This window comes from Lissotriton helveticus, chromosome 4_2, assembly GCF_964261635.1.
Source record: "Lissotriton helveticus chromosome 4_2, aLisHel1.1, whole genome shotgun sequence".
NCBI classification, from domain to species: domain Eukaryota; kingdom Metazoa; phylum Chordata; class Amphibia; order Caudata; family Salamandridae; genus Lissotriton; species Lissotriton helveticus.
This window is the reverse complement of record NC_136064.1, coordinates 15,771,755-15,791,402: the sequence shown is the minus strand read 5'-3', so window position 1 is coordinate 15,791,402 and position 19,648 is coordinate 15,771,755. Positions and strand designations below refer to the sequence as shown.

General features: G+C 47.6%; 1 protein-coding gene across 1 annotated transcript in view; it reads right to left on the bottom strand.

The window, feature by feature from the left end:
* MSN (moesin) overlaps positions 1-19,648 on the bottom strand; it is a 221,186-nt gene that overhangs the window by 34,078 nt on the left and 167,460 nt on the right. Inside the window, exons 3-6 of the mRNA XM_078640121.1 lie at positions 17,492-17,587; positions 14,180-14,454; positions 12,187-12,270; positions 9,857-10,003 (exon numbers count right to left, since the gene is read on the bottom strand). Coding sequence (XP_078496247.1) covers positions 9,857-10,003; positions 12,187-12,270; positions 14,180-14,454; positions 17,492-17,587 — 602 coding nt within the window. The remainder of the gene's footprint in view (positions 1-9,856; positions 10,004-12,186; positions 12,271-14,179; positions 14,455-17,491; positions 17,588-19,648) is intronic.

The window sequence follows — 19,648 nt, the reverse complement described above, 5'->3', positions numbered from 1 at the left end:
CTAAGATGGCGGCCGACCCTGGGAGTCTCTGCCGGGCCTGGGCGAGCACTGGGGGCCCGCCACACGGCCCGGATGTCGGATCTTGTGAAGGGTTTCCTGCACTTCAAGTTGTCCTGGATGCACTATACTCCTGGCGGACTTCCGTGGCTGCGCCTGTTTCCCCTGTGGAGGCGGACCCACTTTTCGAATTGTACGGGCCCCCGTCGTCGGATTTGGCTTCCTCGTTGCAGGGTACGGCTGGTGTGCTCCTGGTCTCTGTGCCTCCGGCGGAGACCGCATCCTTGGGTTGGAGACTCTCCGACGCCCTTCGTCGTCCTGCTTTGTTGCCTCGGCCGCTGGTCTGCGGTCCGTTTGCATCCTGTCCAGGCCTCGATGATCCTTTCTGTTTCTCATCGCGTCGGCTCCCCGGCCGGGGCGCCTGTGCCGACCCAGCTGGGCTTGCCTCGTTGGACCTGTCCTTAGAACTGTGCCTGCGGTGCGAAGGTTGTACCGTAACTTTTTTGTATCCTCCGTATTTTCTTTCACGTTTCTTCTCAGGACTGCCGCTGGATTTACTCCTGAACCCTGTGTCCCTCGTCGTTTGGACTTTGTTTGTTTGGATGATTACAACTTTGGACAAAAGCGGACAGGGCTGAAATGACTTATTATATGCGGTAGTCTCGTTTCTGATCTATGACCCACATGTGCTGTTGTGATGTTGCGTAACTTCATGGGACTCCTGAAACTTATCCTAATATCGTTAACTTCCCGTGGGCTCTGCCTCTCCCCTTTTCACAGGTGGTGGGATGGTTGCAGATACTGTTTTTTCGCCCTCTCCCGTGTGTAATGTTCCCTCCTTTCCCTGGCCCTTCTCTTTTGCCTTTGTTTCTACCTTGTTTCTTTCTTCTATATTTCGGGTTCTATTTAGGGCGACAGGCACGCTGCTGGGGGGTTGGCCGTAGCCTTCTGCAGGGGTGTAGGGTGGGCTTGTGGGGTGGGTGGGGGGGTCTGTTGTTTTTGGGGGGTCTTTTTCCTCCTTTTTTCTCCCTTTTTGGTTCTATGGCCCTTGTGTATCCCCTCTTTCGGGGCTCTGTCTCGTCGTCTGTCCCCCTGGTGTCTTTCTGGGGTATTTTTCCGGTATCACGATGATTGTGATTTGCTGGGTGTGTCTTCTTTATTTTTAATGTCTATTTTGTACCGGGTTTTTGTTTTCCTGTTTCGTCGCCCGGGGGCGGGTGTTTGGGTAAGAGTCCCTTCCTTTTCCTTCTTCTCCTTTCCCTCCCCCCCCCCCCTTTTGTGGGGTTCTCTTCTTTTATTGGGGGTACGTTTCGTATTGTTTTTGTATTTGGGTCCTTTTCTGTGCTGTTCGGTGGGACGGGTGGTGGCTGCGGTGGGCGGGCATTGGACGATGTGTGCAGTGGCCTTTCCTCATGTCCGTTGTTTTGACCGGTGCTTATTGGTATGCCTATTTCGTATTTGTTTCTCCTGTTTTTTTTACGATCGCTGTGTTGCTGCCCGCCGCGGCCCCACCCCTCTGGTTTGTCTCTCGGCCCGCCATACTCCTGAACTCCCTAACCCGTCCTTTAAAAAATAAGAAAACTACCTTTCTAATTCTTTTCTCCTGTGACTGCTCTAAGATGCTTGTTATTTCTCCTGTTTCTTTGCCTTTGTATACTGTGATACTCTGTGCATTGCTCCTGAAATTCTGCTCAGTGGTGGCCAGCCCGGTGGGTTGTAGGCCCGTATTTGTGAGCTCTCTCTGTACAATAAAGGTTTTCAAAAAAAAAAAAAAAAAAAAAACTGCATCTATCTACGCAGCGCTTACCATGGGTCACCTGTAATAAGCCGGGTATGGTTGAAGCCAGAGTGAAAGTAGAAAGACGGCAGCAGTTCAACAATCGCGCTGCCCATCTGAGCCTTACCCCAAGACCCAGGCACAGTAAGGATGGTAAGGGGAAGGCAATAAATTGCAAGCCATACAACACTAATGGATGAACAGTCGTTCTTGATGGTGGACCCCCTTGACAAAACACTTGACTGCAGGCAACAGCACCAACAATCCATTCATCCATGACAGCACTACCACATTCCAGTGATCTCCTAAGATAGCAGAGGGGAAAGATTAATACCTATTTCAGGGCCACTTGAGAAACAGCACTGTCAAGAGGTTGATCTTACTGCATTTTGCAGCAGGCGCAGAGGTTCACAAACTATTTGAGAAGCTCCAACATTGGTGGTGAACAGAACCACTCCGCTCAATCCAGATTGAGAGGTTGGAGCTAAGACACAAGACGCAACGGGAAAGGACTCCATAGACTGTTTCAGTGCCCGGCTACAAACGGCAGCAAGCATACTCAGAGATGATGGTTCAGCAAAGAAAGTTTGTGTCCAAATGGTACAAGTCATCGTGTTGCGGAAGCTCAACCTGAGGAAGCCAGGAAAGAAGCTGGAACCAATGCTGGTGCTCTCATGATTGCGTGAACTTTCCACTAACTCAGCAAAGCTGATGGATAATAGCCATCAAGTCTGAATCTGGCTGCGCTCCTCGAACCAAGGAGGAAACCATCGACGTGCTCTGAGCAAAGTGCCAGGACAGACGAGATACGTTGATAAAAAGCATGAGCCACTAAAACTACTGCACCATGGAGCCCCATTCCCCCAACAAAGTGCTGGCACACGTAAAAGCAGACTTGAAATGTGTCAAGGTCGGCGTCCGCAGACATTTTTCCAGGGGGGGCAAAATGTTAATGTCCTCACCATCCTAAGACGTGATGTGTGCCAGGTGGGGCACAAGAAACACTAGGACGCAGAACTAGGATAAACTCAATTAAATGCCAGGAATCCAGGACATGTGACTGACCCTGCCACAGGCCAACAAACACTACCTGTAGGGAAAACGCTAAACTTTCTGACAAGGTGCTTTATCTCGGTCTGCTAGCTGTGCAGACTTCTGGGTCCTCGATCCAACACCAATCAAGGCTGTCTTCAGCACGATTCGATTTTTATCAGAATACTTTAAAACAGCCTATGATTAAAGCACCAGATTAAATATACTGTATGCACAGTGTATGTTAGGGATTATTTGTAGCACACATATTTACCAATATTGGCTTCTTGGTGCTAGAATTCATGATAACTTTTATCCAAAGTTAAAGCACAACGTCAAAGTTAGTAATAAATAATGCAGCAATCGCACCCCCTAGTGATTTGCCGGTGGGTGCTCCCTTTACTAGAATTCCCCGGGCATTGCTAAATTTTACACACATTCAATTAATTTATACAAAATAACATTTATAGGTCCAAATATTAGCTATATTTTTTAAAAGAAACTTAGAGTCCCTCTACGTGTAGTCAATGTCAAACTGACATCGTGCGCACGTTTAGGGATACAATAATGGCCAGCTCCCTTATGCAGAAGACCGGCACCGTAAATGTGTGGCACATGCGGCGCCCGCAGCTGCGTCACATCACAGCTCAAGGGATGCAGAGTCTTACACAGTGGTCGAAGTGGGGGAAAGAAAGTAGGGGAACAGTGGGCGGAGAATCAGAGGGCGGGAATAACCCAAGGATTGGATCTGTGGGTGGAGCCAGAGGTGTGGCTAGAATACGCAGACATCCCAATTTTTAGTATTTATTTGGCATTTCACTGCCCAGTTTAATCAACCAATGGATACACTTGATTATTTAAGGTTATAATGAGCTATTGACATTAAAATATATTCACAAAGTGGGATATGCTTCTAATCACAGAATGTACCAAATACGTTCAAATGTGGAAACACAAGCCATGGAGTTTCTGTCATCAGCACTTCACCCTTTTTCAACAACAGCAGTTCAAACATGAATGGCAAAATATCCTAGTTTGCAAATGTTTTCTCTAAAATTATGGCTCTGCTATATTTGTCATAATGCAAGATCTGCTGCATGATCTGACCATTTAAACTAATAAATTGTTTGTAGTTCAAACATATCAAAAGTTAATATAAAATGTGACTTGTGTTGCTGCGGAGTGGATGGCCTATGGTAAAGGTTGACTGGTCACCTTTCTCACTGCTGCCTTTGTAGGTTACACTGGTACTAATAAGGCAAAATCTTTCCAGAGACCGTTAGCATGTGTACACACGTCAAAATAATAAAATATCTGAAAATATACTGCATTACACTGCAGCCTTTTTTTAGTCAACACTACCGCATAATGTGGTCATCGTTTGCTGCATAATTAATTCCAGTGGCCCAACAGCAGGCAGCACATGTTAAAAGTGCTTGTGAATGAAGCAGGGAGACTGTGAAGTTTGCGAACTTAGTTTGGTGTGCGTGCAAATCCTGCATTGCCAATCCCTGGTGAGTTGCAGCTACTGCTGCTGAAACAAGGCCAATGGAGGTACCTTTGGGTGAGGCAGACTGGCCTCAAGGGCAGGGGAGCCATAGCACTGGTTGTGTCCTGTGCATTAATGTTTGTTAGTGCCCCTAATGACCACCTCTGCCATGGATTCCCTCACTACCACCCTTTAACTGTTCCCCCCAAGTCTTCATAACCACTCTCTCTCAGATGCATTTAATTTGATTTACAGCGCCACTCATACCATTGTAGGGTGTCAGAGCACTTTACCATCACACACATTACACAGAGACAATCAATGTGTGTAAATCACTGTATAGAAAATGTTACATAAGACTAAGGACTACAAGGTGTAGGAGTCACATGACAACCATGCTAGTAGCCCGTATAGTTTTATAGTGATTGGTGTGTAGAAACACAATACCCAGAATTTAAAACGTAATACCATGGTTGGGGGTTCTCCTTAATAATCAGAATTGATTTCTGTCCAAAAGAACACTTTTTGGGACATTAGGATAATCAAAGATTGGGGGACGGGGGGGGGGGGGGGGGGACATAACGCTTTAATTTATACCTTGCAGTTTGTATGCAGCTCTTAGATGACAGTTAATAGCTCACTGTTCTAAGTTAGGATTTTAACTTATAAACTGCAAGTAACAAAAGGATCTCTCTGACAAAAGCAGTAGCCCAATGACCCATTTACATTATGTGCACTTTGTGATCTGCATAGCGCATGTTCTTTACAGCCGGTACATTAACCCTCTGAGCTACCTTTCCATGAATCAAAACTTCCACTAGACAAAATTCTGATCTCTCTCTAGGAAGAACATTAATCACCAGAGTCATCATGATATTTTTATTGTTGCCGAAAATTGCTGGAGGCCAGGAAGGAGGCAGCAAGCGTTTTTAAAACCATAATATACTTGCAAACATGATGCCTTCACCTAAAGTCAGCACCCGGTGCGGTCACACTGGTTGCACCACCCTAGAGCTGGCCCTTCTCAAGGGTCCTATGACCTCAGTGACTGTTGTTCTAGGGTGTGCTGCTTCATAGGCCTGCCCGCAAGACTGGAGGTGTACTTCAGTATGGATAGTGGTGGACAAGCCTTGAAGGTTAACCTACACTTGTCATGCTAGGGTCCACCTGCTGGTGCGAAGACACCAGGACTTTTAAGGTGTTGTGAAGCCTTCTAAGGTCTAGCATGTGATTGTGCTCTCGCAGGAGCACAATCATTATTAAGGCTGAACCTGGTTCCCAGTTCCAAATTCAGCAGCTCTGACCATAGTGCCACATCCTCTCCCCCACTGAACACCGTACTGCCCCACTGAGAAAAACTCCCACTGTTTTCAACTACAACCCAATTGTTGCTCGCTATAAACACCTGGATGCGCAATTTAAATTACGCACTAGGAGGAGGAGCCAAGATGGCGACCGGACTGGAAGTGTAGGCTCCCGGCTCCTCGAGCCTCCGCACCCCGCACGGACATCCTGTTCATGATCCTGATATTGCACGATAGCGGGGTGACGGTGAATTTGCGCTGACATCGCACGCGCAATCCCGCGGCCTCTGCCGGCCTCCTACCCGGAGATATTCGTAAGACTGTTTTGCGGCCCCAGTGATCCTGCAACCGCGACCTCGGCCGAGCAATATGGCCGGGTGCTAGCGTGTCAACAACGGCCGGCCGTGCCTCGGCGGAGTCGGTCCGCCGGACGCTTGATTACTGAGGGGGCAGACTTCTGGCATGGGCTCTGGTTTTCAAGAAAACAGCTACCGGATTGCTTTCTCGAGGTGGGAGCTCGTCAAGACTGCCATTCGCTTGTGGAGCGCTGTGGGTACATTGTCTCCGCTCTGCCTTCGATTCTGCCCGGTGTTTCTGGGGCCCTCCCGGTTTTGCCGCTGGCGCTGATTCGGAGTGGAGACTGCCGTCACTGTGTACCGCTCCCTGGATGTGAGTTTCCCGACCCCCCGGGTGTCGGACTATTGTGTATCTAAGCCGTACACGTCTTTGTCCTGCCTCCACTCTCCCCACAAGATGGATCGGTCTAATGGCGGCCGGAACGATCTGCAGCGCATTACCCTGCCGCTTGAATCATACTGGGTTTGGGACTGCGAGATGCCGAGTGAGGCTATGCGGAGGGAATCACAGCCCTTGTTCTCTCGCATTGATCTTCTAGCTGCTCTCCGCGACTTACAATTCAGTCTGCAGGTTAGTTCCCAGGCATTGGGGAGGATGCTTGACGATATTACGCCCATACCGGGGCGATCCTGGTCGGATGGCGCTCCGGTCTGTGAGGGACGGCCCGTTCTTGTTTTTGAGGGGAGTAATATGCCTGCGCATGGGTGCGATGGAGAACGGAGGACACAAAACTTTGTTGGTGCTCGTGAACGGATGTATGTCCACCTCTACTATCCTGAAAGACTCCTTCCCCGGCACAAGATGGTGGCCTCGCCTATCGTAATGCCATTATGGACTCAGACATTGTTTCCACCATTGTTGATTCCCATGGCTGCTTCCTTCTTCCTCGCCCTTGTATGCTTGCTGTGGACTACGTGTTCTGAGACGGACTTGGGGGAGAGGGCTTTAAGTGGAGATGACTCTGTGGTTGATCGGCTTTGTCCATTTTATGTTTCCAGGTTGCTCTTTTATCAAGTGTGGACATTTTGCTCTCCTAGATCGTCTGGGATGGGATTTATTCGGCAGGCGAACCTCGAGGAGCTTATAAGGTCGGGCCAGGGCTAGGGGAATTTCTTTCTCAATTGACTTGGGTTTGGCTGGCGGAGGAGCGGTTTTGCGCGTTCCTGTTTTATACTTTTTTGGAGTTGTACATGATGACTCTCCCCATTTCTTACCATGTTATTTACTTACTGTCGTTTATTGTGGTTTTTGGGGTAGACGATATATACATGGCCGGGGAGACCGGGAAGCCTGCGTGTGTGATTTGCCCTCCTCCAGTTTGATTATATACACTCTTTTTCCTTTCTTCTCTTCCTTTTTCTGAGAGTTTTAGGATTCTCTCCTTTTCTTACTCTCTATATTTCGGGACTCCTTTTCTTGGGCGACAGGCACACTGCTAGGGGGGGTCAGGCCGTAGCCAGCTGCAGGGGTGCAGGGTGGGGGGTACTTAGGGGGTGGGGCTGCTTTCTTTTTGTTTTTCTTTTTAGTTCTATGGGCCTTCTCGTCTTTTCCCCTTTTTTTCCTTCCTTGGGGTTTAGACGCCTTTTTCCTGGGTGGCACGCAGTGACTCTGGTGTTTGCTTCTACTTCACGATTATCTATCCTGATTGTATTATACCAGGTTTGTCCTGTTGCGCCACGTTCTCCTGTTCATGTCTATCCTACGAGGAAAACTTTTAAAACTAGACCTCAGTCCTTCTGTAACGAATCCTTTGTGCTTCAGTTATTCGTAATGTACCGTATGTGTGAGCCCTAGGGCTCCTGTTGATTTGTAATTGCCTTTCTTATCAATAAAGGTCTTAAAAAAAAAAAAAAAAAAAAAAAAAATTACGCACTAGACAAGAGCAAAATGCGGCCTACAAAAAAAAAAGTAACATCCTGGAAAAAGCAAACACTTATAGGGAATGCAAAATTTAGCTAACCATGGGAAATGTAAGCAGGAACAACGTGGTTACCTTAATGCTTTTACACTCACTATTCAGAAATCAGTGAGTGCTTTTGCCTTAAGGACACGACTACAGGGCCCTGAATGGACCCATTTCAATGGCCATTGCTTATATCCTTACTAAACGTAAGCAGTATGGTAAAAAGACCACATCCCTGGACGCAGAGCCGTAGCACACATTTTGTTTTCCAATCCACACATTGCAGTACCTCCAGGATTGGTGCACTAGTTCCAAGACCAGGGAAAACAAAGACAAGAAAACAAAAATAGCGCTTCACTGGTAAACTCTGTAAAAGTGGCGCTAATGTGTTTGTGTGAATAAAATCTGTTTGGCCAGTTTGCTACCACTCTGTCTTACTTTTGTTATTTATCTATTTTTCATATGTTTAGCCTTTTATTGCCAATGCTGCACTTTGGAATTAAAATGTCAGAAAAATCCGACATTTCCAGCAAAAGCGTCTTTCTTTTTTGGATCCATTTCACAGGGAAGCAAATAAAAGAAAGGAGAGGAAAGAGTGAGAACCCCGTCTTGAAGTCACGGTTTTCATGGGTGTCCGCAGGAGGGGCAAGGAGGGTCGCTCCAGGGGGGGGCAAGCGCCCCTCCTTGCCCCCCCTGGGGACGCCCATGATGGTCAGACACTTTGCCTGCGTATGTCACTGCAGTGGTAGAGAAGCACCAGGAAGATTGTCGCAGTCTCAGAGAAGCTTTACTGGAAAAGATGAGTTGACAAATGTTGATGTCACCAACAGGGAGCGATTTTGAGGAGGAAGACAAAAGGGTCTTCCTTCTCATACACCACTGATGAAATGAGGGAAAGGTAGCGAGTGTCTGATCAAAAAGGCCTTCATTGCTTGAAGGGCACCAGTCAATGTGATGACCAACAGACACTTTGAAACACCCCAAGGACATCACAAAGTCAAACAGACTACAATCTATGCCTGCAAGAAGACCCCACATACCCCTTCCTAGCATCTTGCAGTCCATAGTACAGCACCAGAGTCCGTATGCAGCACATTTTACGTCACACAGGAAGCCACTGGCCCACTGATCAATTGCAACACGGAAGACTAGGCCCGATACACTTTGCACAACAGGTGAGAGACTGCCAGCTTAAAGATATCTTGCAAGACATATAGCATCTCTTTCAGGGACTATGGTATCCTAAAAACACCAGAATCAACCTACACATAGACCTGAATATGTAGTATTCTAGTTTACTGTCTATTCTTATGTATGCCGTTTTCCACCACATGCCTTGCCAGTAGAATGTTACAGTACGATGATGTACTACGGAATGTTGGGTGTCTGTCAAGAAAAGCCACAGTTGTGATGGGCTGTGCAGCATGGTAGCTGCTCCTGATGGGGCTCATCTATTCATCTACAATAAATCATCCTGAGCTCAACAATCTGTCTGGACTTCATTACTACAGAAATCCATCACTCTGAGGCATCTCAGGGTTTTCCCACCTCAGACTATTGGTGGAATTGGTGACCCGACACCCTGGGTCTATTCCGTAGTGGTAGCCATCAACCCCAACCAACCAGGAGCCACAAGAATTTGCATTGATATGCAATTGTCAAACCATGCCATCTAACGGGAAAGACATTACTCCAACACTAGATATCTCCATGTATAAATGTATACATACATATTCAAATTTGTGACACACAAAATTAGCTGGGTAGCAACAGAGCACTATACAACGAGGTTAATTCTTGTTTATAATCACAGTAAAATTGTTCAGCATTTGAGCCAAAGATAAATTAAATGATCTGCCAAGAATCTTGAGTGAAAGTTTGAAGCCAAAAACTAAGATCTCCTTGTTCCAAGGATACTTAGTCACTGCACCACATCTCGTGTATTTGGAACTAAGTATTGTACATTTTTGTATGTTAGACTATTACAAGTGCCTTACCTGTCATTCTGTTCATAGATGTTCAGTCCCAAAGCGTCCACGCCCAACCACAGCTCAGAGCCCTTCTTGTTCTTGATGCTGAAGTAGTTCACACCGTACATTTCCAGATCCTGTGCTATTTTCAGGTATTCCAAAATGGCGTCTTCCCTGAAAGAAGAAAGCAGACACTATTTTAAATATTAGTCCAATATTCAAAGTGTGTCAGAGCTGGGCTGGAAGAGGGCCCAGAGAACCTCAACGAGATCCAAAACGTATGTTAAGTCAGCGCCAAGGGTACCTGAACAGCAATGAGGTTAAAAAAAATACACAAGATGGCCGACTGGTGTCAAACCCTACCAGACACATGGGAACTTTACTGCAGCTTTTCAAGCACAGATGTCATTGTCCTCTAGGTTTAGAGATGGCTAGTCAATGGAGAGCTGTAGAAAGCACTGAGATATTCAAGGCACGATTATAGGACTTCGCCGACAGGTCTCTCGTGAGGACAGATTTAGAAGAATTATGTGTTCAACAATGTAATCTTGGGTTCTTAAGGTGGTAAACTGAGTAATGCTTTGATGGTAGGCTTGTACATGTGGAGACGGATCTCCAAATTCCATCCCTTAAAACGAATCTCGAAATGACTTGGGTGTCTTACATATGCGTGTATGCTCCATCTGCCAGAGTAACCATTTATCCCGGGTCCTATAGCCACAGAAGGGTCCATGACCAGGTGGACTGTACAAAATGTAGCACCAAAGACCCAGCGCCTTGAGACCCTTGCGGGTGAGTGGTGCGCTTCACAAACCCCTGATTAATTGACCAGCCTGGGTGGTTTGGATTACAGCATAAGGCAATGTAGGCAGGATGCCTTGCAGGTACAGGAGACAGTGGGTAGGCTGAGCTGTAGGCCCATGCAGAAAACAACATGTGAAGGTTTCCAGGCCCAAGAAAAGCCAAGTGCAAAGGCAGGCTTGCAGGAAATATGGCAGACAGAGCCTACAAGCGTACAGCTTACTGGTAATGCCAGCTAGGAAGGACAGACCATCAGGCAGGCGGGCCAGCAAGCACCGAGAGAAGCATAGAGAGCGCGCAGGCGGGCCCAGCCAGAAGTGAGAGCGCGCAGGCGGGCCAGCCAGAAGTGAGAGCGCGCAGGCGGGCCAGCCAGAAGTGAGCGCGCAGGCGGGCCAGCCAGAAGCGAGCGAGCGCGCAGGCGGGCCAGCCAGAAGCGAGCGAGCGCGCAGGCGGGCCAGCCAGAAGCGAGCGAGCGCGCAGGCGGGCCAGCCGGAAGCGAGCGCGCGCGCAGGCGGGCCAGCCGGAAGCGAGCGCGCGCGCAGGCGGGCCAGCCGGAAGCGAGCGCGCGCGCAGGCGGGCCAGCCTGAAGCGAGCGCGCGCGCAGGCGGGCCAGCCTGAAGCGAGCGCGCGCGCAGGCGGGCCAGCCTGAAGCGAGCGCGCGCGCAGGCGGGCCAGCCTGAAGCGAGCGCGCGCGCAGGCGGGCCAGCCGGAAGCGAGAGCGCGCGCAGGCGGGCCAGCCGGAAGCGAGCGAGCGCGCAGGCGGGCCAGCCGGAAGCGAGCGAGCGTGCAGGCGGGCCAGCCGGAAGCGAGCGCGCAGGCGGGCCAGCCGGAAGCGAGCGCGCGCGCAGGCGGGCCAGCCGGAAGCGAGCACGCGCGCAGGCGGGCCAGCCGGAAGCGAGCGCGCACGCAGGCGGGCCAGTCTGAAGCGAGCGCGCGCGCAGGCGGGCCAGCCAGAAGCGAGCGCGCAGGCGGGCCAGCCAGAAGCGAGAGCGTGCGCAGGCGGGCCAGCCAGAAGCGAGCGCGCGCGCAGGCGGGCCAGCCAGAAGCGAGCGCGCGCAGGCGGGCCAGCCAGAAGCGAGCGCGCGCAGGCGGGCCAGCCAGAAGCGAGCGCGCGCAGGCGGGCCAGCCAGAAGCGAGCACGCGGGCAGGCGGGCCAGCCAGAAGCAAGCACGCGGGCAGGCGGGCCAGCCAGAAGCAAGCACGCGGGCAGGCGGGCCAGCCAGAAGTGAGTGCGCGGGCAGGCGGGCCAGCCAGAAGTGAGTGCGCGGGCAGGCGGGCCAGCCAGAAGTGAGTGCGCGGGCAGGCGGGCCAGCCAGAAGTGAGTGCGCGGGCAGGCGGGCCAGCCAGAACCGAGCGCGCGGGCAGGCGGGCCAGCCAGCAACGGGAGCAATTAACGCATGTGCCATTTTTCTACCATAGATGTTTTACTAGGGCCACCAGTATCCAGCGCTTCCCCTGCTTTGCCATTCACTAGTTTATATGTAGAAGTTTCGCCAAATGTCTCCCCCTCCTGGAGCTCTTAATTCCTTTCTATAGTGTAGAGATGGTTGTTTTACCGGAGCATTCCACGGTGCTCTTCGTGCCACACTTGGATCCGCTCTTCCCACTGCTCTTTGTTCAGCTTGTGTTGCTCCAGCACTCTGCAAAAGAAAGCAAATAATTAAGAGTGCAGCCGGCATCACATGCTGCGACGACAGGCATGAAGTTACATGGTGAAACAGTAAACACCAGTGATTCTCAAGTTAGAAGCAACGGAACCTAGTTTTGTTTCTACAATGCCGATCAGTCCACGGGCACATCATTTTCAACATGTATGTATTTTTAAAGTGCACGTTCGCCCCCTGAGGTAGATTAGCAAAATAATGATATTTCTTGTTACCCGGCTCAATGATACTCATTTTGCTGACCCCGGAAGGACAGACTCACCAGGATTTAAACCTGTGGCCTTAGGATCCAACACAAATCCCTGCAGTAAATGCATTAGTCCATTGAGCCACCAGACCGGGCCTTGCTCACCAGCACAGTCCTGCTCACAGGAGCCCTTTTTAGCTACATTGAGAACACAGATTTCTTTGTAGATTCCCACACCAGAACGGTATGTCGCTAAGCCTGCGTCAGGACACACTGAGCCAACAATAAACACACTATTGAACAATCAGCCAACTTGGCTCCCAGGCATGTCAGGTCACTGTGCCTCAATGGTCTCAGCACAGTGCATCCAAAAGACCCTATAGATGTAAATACACTTTCAATATTACATCATGCTGTTCTCCATCAAGATCTGTGCTGAGGCACTGTGGCGTTGGAATGCTGTTTTATTCATAGAAACTCTGAAAGAATGATCCAGCATTGTGCCAAGACTTCAGGGCATGTATTGACCTGGGTGTGTCCTGGGTGGTGATATGGAGGTAACAAGCCCGAATTAGCGCCATTTTCCAGGATTAGCGTCTCCTGAACAGGACTTACGAAACATATAATGAATAAGCCATGGGATTCACCAAGGGAGACGAGCAGCAAAGACCTTGTTTTGTTACAGTCCCTTCATGTGCATATGTCTAATGCACTTACAACTTACAAGAGGAAAATACTGATGAGAGCCCCTCCACTACCTCAAGAATGGTAATAAATAGCATATTAAGGTTCCCCGTTTTCCGTGTTTACTGATTTTTACAGATGAATACAGACAGAAAACCATGAACTTTCATGTTTGTATATATTTCTAGATGTGGATAAAAACGGAAATTGGGTGCTTTTGGGTGATTCTAAATACACTTTGACATGACTGCCAGGCCAATAACTATGTGGATTGATAGTTAAGGGGGTTAAAAAAAGGAACTTTAGTAAAGAGGGTTAAACAGCAGTAGATATACACAAGGCTGATACTGAAATTTGCATATTTTCATATAAGTGCTTTGATTTATCTTCTGCAGGTGTTTATATCACTGAAATCTGCCATGCATTCAAGTATAAACTGAATATTTATTGGTTAAATAAAATGCGTAAATATACCAGTTTCAGACGTATTTTTTTCACAAAACCCATAATAAATATGGCTAAATACAGATAAAGTTGACAAAAAATGAATACAGAACTTAATTCTGTTGCCGAGCACATTTCCAGTTACTACATGGTGACCAGTGATAAGTGAATAAAGTAACAGATAAAGCTACTTACTCAAGAACATTTTGGTTAAGCGGGGAGGCAGGGGTGAGAACCCGGGAACTGACATACCAAGGGTTTTAAAAATTCTGTAAAGGGAACTGTGTCGATACATATGGTCCTTCATTCTTTAGTTTCCAAACTTAGCTGCTAGGCCATGGGCTTTCATTACAGGTTTAGAAGTGTAGGGTTCATGCTAGATTTTCAGGAAATCTGCTAAGAATGTAAATGGGGTCCACTCACATGCTTTGTATAGACATCTTACTATGTTGCTATACTGAAGATTTTTCATGGATGGCCAACACTGCACATTCTGCATCAGACAGTTTCCTGATACTGACCAATGTGACCTGCCAACTCCATTTTGCCCGGAAGCACTTCAGGTCTTACCTCTGTGGGAGGAGCTTGTCACCGGACAGGAAACCAGCATTGTGCTGGTCCTTGTTGAAGTCCCCGTATTTCGACTGGACGGCGTACGAGGCCAGCAGCACAGCGGTTTCAGGGGGGCAGTAAATGTCGTCATTTAGGATCCCCTCCTTGACCTGCAGGAAGAAGAGGCGCTGAGTGATGTCCTGGATCAGCTCCTCCGACACGTCCTCAGGGTAGAATTTGGCGCGGAATTTGAAGAGCAGCGGGCTTTCTTTGCGCACGTCCTGAGCAGTCACCTGAAATAAAACAAAAACTGTGACATTGTCCTAATGTGTTGTTCAGGATAACAAAACTCATGTCCCAACTAGTACCTACTTGAACTGATCCAGTCGTTTTTGAAAATTTAGAAAAGATCTCAGTAGAAGAACTTTACCTGGCAATAATTTGGAATCTGTATATTCCAGTTTCAAACAAGATTTTTAAAATGCTTACACTTTTGTTGGACAGAACTGTCAGGCTAAAAAGGAGTCCCTCAATTATTTTATTCCTACCAAGCCTGCTTTCACAGGATTTCGCCTCCCCACCGCCATGCAACCCTGTACAGGTGAATACTAATTTGCAAAACTTCACAAAGGCTGTGCAGTTTTGAACACTTCACAAAGGGAAACATTTCCAATCTGGCACACCCCTACTGTCCCAGTGCCTGCAATGTGACATTCTATGAAGTTGAGCCACGTGGCTTCAACGGTGACTCCACCCACAGGACATCACAACACACTACACTTGGCACCAACCAGTGTCCCAACAGGCCTGATAAAAGGTCAACACCACCACAGTCACAGTGGCTGGGCTAGTAAGGACAAACCTGCACTGTCAGACAGCTATGAAAGGGGTAACAGAGCGCTTGAAGTAAACCAACCCTACAAGCTGCAGTGATTGCTACCAATACGGTCTTCCATGAAAGAAGTCATAAAGGACAACTGGGCAACAGCTCAAAAGGGGATGCCTTTAAGAAAGTCGGTACAAAAGGGGGTGGTGATGGACGGAGCATCTGAACCAATCAAACACTCACACCCAGTCAAAAGATCTGGGTTTGATCCATCACCGTTCTTTAGCCCACTCTGCCACCCCAGTTCAGACATGGCTATATGCAAAGAAAGTCAACACAAGATTGATGCCACTGATGAACAATGAATGGGAGAAAACAGATAAAACACACCACTACAGTCTACTTAAACAAGTGTGACTGAACTGAGACACATGGAAGCAGACACGACAGGCAGGTAACTCTTGATGGTAGCTACTGTCCGTGCATGCGGTGCAAGAGGCCACGTCAAATGATGGTTATCAGAAAGGATTATTTAAACTGGTTCAGACCTGCACAAATTGGTTACAGTCACCAGAAAAGTGGATTTTGAAGTTGGCTTTCTGGCAGTTGAGATGTAGTCGGCAACCTGGTCAAGTAAGGAAAAGTACTCTAGCTGACACAGCTCACTCTGCATGCAGCAGTAGCAACTGGGGTGCAGTAATGGAGCATCCTGCTGCAACTGAATGTCCACCCTGCATGGGAGAGGAAGAGGCGGTAAAATGCTGAGTGCCAACAGATCATCATTGCAGTATCAGGGGCAATCAGAAACAGCTGTGCCCAATCTTCCTGCACATTTGGCATAAGCGGCACCAATGGGAGATGTACAGCAGGCTCAGACCAGCTGAACCTGAAGTAATCTCGCAGGGACCAACTCAGAGGGAAGAGTATAACACAAGCGGGATGACCAATCCTTTTACAGGCTGTGGGGAAGAGCTTCAGAAATGTACATCCGAACCAGGAGAAGATCAGGGCTGTAATAATAATAATAGGCAAATCAGTGGCCACTCTATTCTTGAGGGTACCTTCTACAAGGGTCACTTCTGTGAAATTCCAGAACCGCTGCTTCCTCTTCCTGAAGGGAACTGCTTCTCTAAAAGGGTCAACGGCCCCAGGCCACCCTGTCTGTTGAGGTGTTTGAACTGGTCATGTTGTCAGACAGGACCTGAATGGTGCTCCCCGAGATGCAAAGAGGGGGCAGCTGCAGCTCCATCACTTATGTGCATATCCGTCTTTGATGCAGACCAACGACCCATCGCCATCAGGTCAGCCAGATGGGTACATCAGTTCAGCGAAAAGGGGTGTGTGACTACTGTAGTATGCGCTTGGGGAGGCCTAAATGGACGACAAACCTAGACATTGGAGAAGTCCATCCAACAGTGCAGACCTGAATGGTCCGACAGATATCTGCACTCGCACCGGAAGCTAAAGGACCCCTGGGTGTTTAAGCCACTGTGTCATAGGCAACACTGGAAGACCTCATCCACCATCTGTCATGCAGAACCAGCAGGAGGCATGAGGCACAGCAACTCTAAGACATGTAGGACTGGGAGATGCTTTTCAGTCACAAATCTCTAACCATGACCACTGAGAAGAAGGAAAGGCGTCATACAAACTGTCCCCTGCATCACACCTATGAAAGGGAGCCTAAGTCACGAATAGGACCCATACATTGAAGTTACTCTACCAGCACCAGGATCTCCACCTTCACCAGAAAGACAGAATATGGATGTACATGGACTCCCTATGATCTCAGTAAAGCGGCCACGAATGCAAGCATCCGTTTGAAAACATGAGGCACGTTCTTCCCTGGTCATCTTTATTGTGGATTATTCCATCTGACTGACAGCTGCACAGAGACAGACTCCCAGCATGGCACTGTGGTCAGCTACAGGGAGGCTTTGAGGATAGTGCCAGGCGGACAGGTGGCAACACCATGGTTCATGGTAGTTTCTAGATGAGAAAAAGAGGCTGGATTCGGGAGGCATCTGGGTCAGAGCCAGGAAAATTTCCAAGTTGGAAAGAGAAGGTCCAATCTTGTCCCAGAGCCATCCTAAAGGTTTTAAACGTGGCCAAATAAGATTCTACCACTGTGGGGTCATCCGTCTGACTCGTCCTTCACAATCGCAGGTGACACATAGGAACATTGATGAGAAAATATAGGGTATCCGGGACAAAATCAGTGCTCAAAAACTATTATGAAGCATGTTTGGCCTTTCACTAGTTCTCATTTCATACAAACTAACTAAGCCCAGTAACTGAACAAGAATAAACAAGAACATTTCTTATATAAATTACTTACTTTGACCAATATTTTTAGAACAATTGTGCATAACGTTCACAAGAACATTACGCACCATAGCCTACAACTAGCTGCAAAAATGTAGGAAAATTGTAAAAAGCTCATAATTAGGCAGAAAGAATACTTAAGGGCTGAAAAGTTAAAAAGTCACAAATAAGCCACTCACCTTCTTGTTTAGTTTCAACCATGTAGAAAAGTTCTTTGTGTCCTGGTACTGCAGACCGAAGAACCAGATCTCTCGAAGCCCGATTGTCTTCACAACCTAGAAATAAAGAAAAAGAACAATTGGTCAATTCAAAGTTCACTTGTCCATCTTTCCTAATCTACACCACATTTCACATAAGATTAGCAAAGCTGCTATTAAAGGTCCAAATCGCAGATTTACTGGAGTTAAAGACCAGCTCCTCTCCAGAGATGCTGATCTTCCAAACACTTGTCCTGGGGATGGAAAAAGTCATGGTTCTCTCCCGCTCTTTGCACAGCAGGCTTGGCTTTCATGGTGAATACTCCAAGTTCTGTGCATTTCCCTGTTGCTCAGCTACTGGATTGCAGTTCAATCCAACTCCCTGTAAACAACTGTGTTTCCACCCTCTAGAACCTAAACATATTTAGTATTGAATGATGTATTACTATTGAGAAAGGCTTGGAAACCAGTCAATCCTAAAGTGCACCCAAGGATGACATTACTATCATTACACACCAGAAGCCAATGGTTTTAGAGTCCATCTGTCCTGCTCCCTTCAGCTCTTTCTATTGGTATCAAAGTATCCATCCATAGTATTTATAGTATCGTATTTTACATCCATCCATGCCCATCCGGGAAGTTTATTTATTCCAGCAGCCCCAATTTCGGGCTATTTTGCAGATGTAGCAGCCTGTAAAAGGCACTTCTCAGAGCCACTTCTAAAACTAATCTGAGACCATAGATTCAACACAAATGTGCTAGGCAACAAAGTATCTGTTTTTTCAGGATATGATGGGCCATATAAAGGATAACACCGGCAAAAGCAGAAAAGTAAGGCTGCTTCAAAGTTTATGGCTGTTTAATGAAACATTTAAAAACTTGAAAATAGAAGATGCGCATGGGAGTTAGGAAAGGGGTGTGATACCAAAAGGTTTCAAGTAGAGGCACAGAGTTGGTGAAGAAGAACAGAGTTTGATATGAATGCAGAGCTTTAGGCATGACTACACATACTCAAGAAACAAAACTGCAGACAGGAAGCATGATGGAGAAGTGAGGCCAAGAGAGATGTGTGATGAGAAGGGGAGTTTGAAGAGAATTCAAGTAGTGAAGGCAGAAATAGATACAGGGAAGCACAAGTGTTTTAACTGGCCAAAAAGGTAATTGGCGTAACAAGTATATGAATAGCAGAGATTGCTGAATTTGTAGGACGCTGTATAGTCGGAGCCAAAAAAGAGTGGGAATCAGCTACAGAACACTGCTTGTAAAGTGCTTTGAAAGAGGGTAGAGTGGGACGAAGTCATGGGAGGAGACGGCAGAAAGAAAGAATAGGAGTTCTGCTTTAAAGAGGGAAGGGATGTGATGACATCAAAGACTTAAGAGGAAAGAGTAGGACATTGTACTGTGGAAAGCAGGGTTTGAAAGTATATATACAGACTTGAAAGTGGATCGAACAGACTAAAGGCTGGCCAGATATTGGAACGCGTGCAGTTTTATAAAATCAAATTGCTATCAGCTATACTTCTGTCTGAAGGAAAAAAATCAAATCGGAGTCTGGATGGATGTTCCTTACACCGACTGCTATCTTTCAGTTAATTTGTTTTAGTTTATTTATATATTTGAGTCTTTGGTGAGGAGGACACTCCCCCACTCCACCCCACGCACATTATTTCTTCATTACCTATATTATGCTCTCAACCAGAGGAGGAGTACCTTAAGTTTTCTTTTTGTTTAGACTTTTTTCTATTTTTAATTTCTACCGAAACCTTGACCTAAAACGCAGCACTCAAAGAAGGCCACACCTCAGGCCACTCTTTTTGCTACTCAGCTCCTAACCGGTGCCATAGCATGTCCTTGCAGTGTTACGCCCAAGGCAGGCCCCGAGAAGGCGTCCCAAGACAGACTGGGGGGAGGAGATTGGCTTAACGGCTAGGGCGGTCGTCCTCGAATCTGGGGAACTGGGTTCGAGGCTCGGCAACGACGCTGAACATCCTGTAATTCTGGGCAAATGACTTAATCTCCCCTTGCCGAACAAAAAATAAATGAAGAATATGTCTTCATGTAACGCAATTGGATACCCAGATCGGGTCAAGTTCGCTCTATATAAAACTCTGTAAAATTAAAAATAAAAAGCAAGAACTT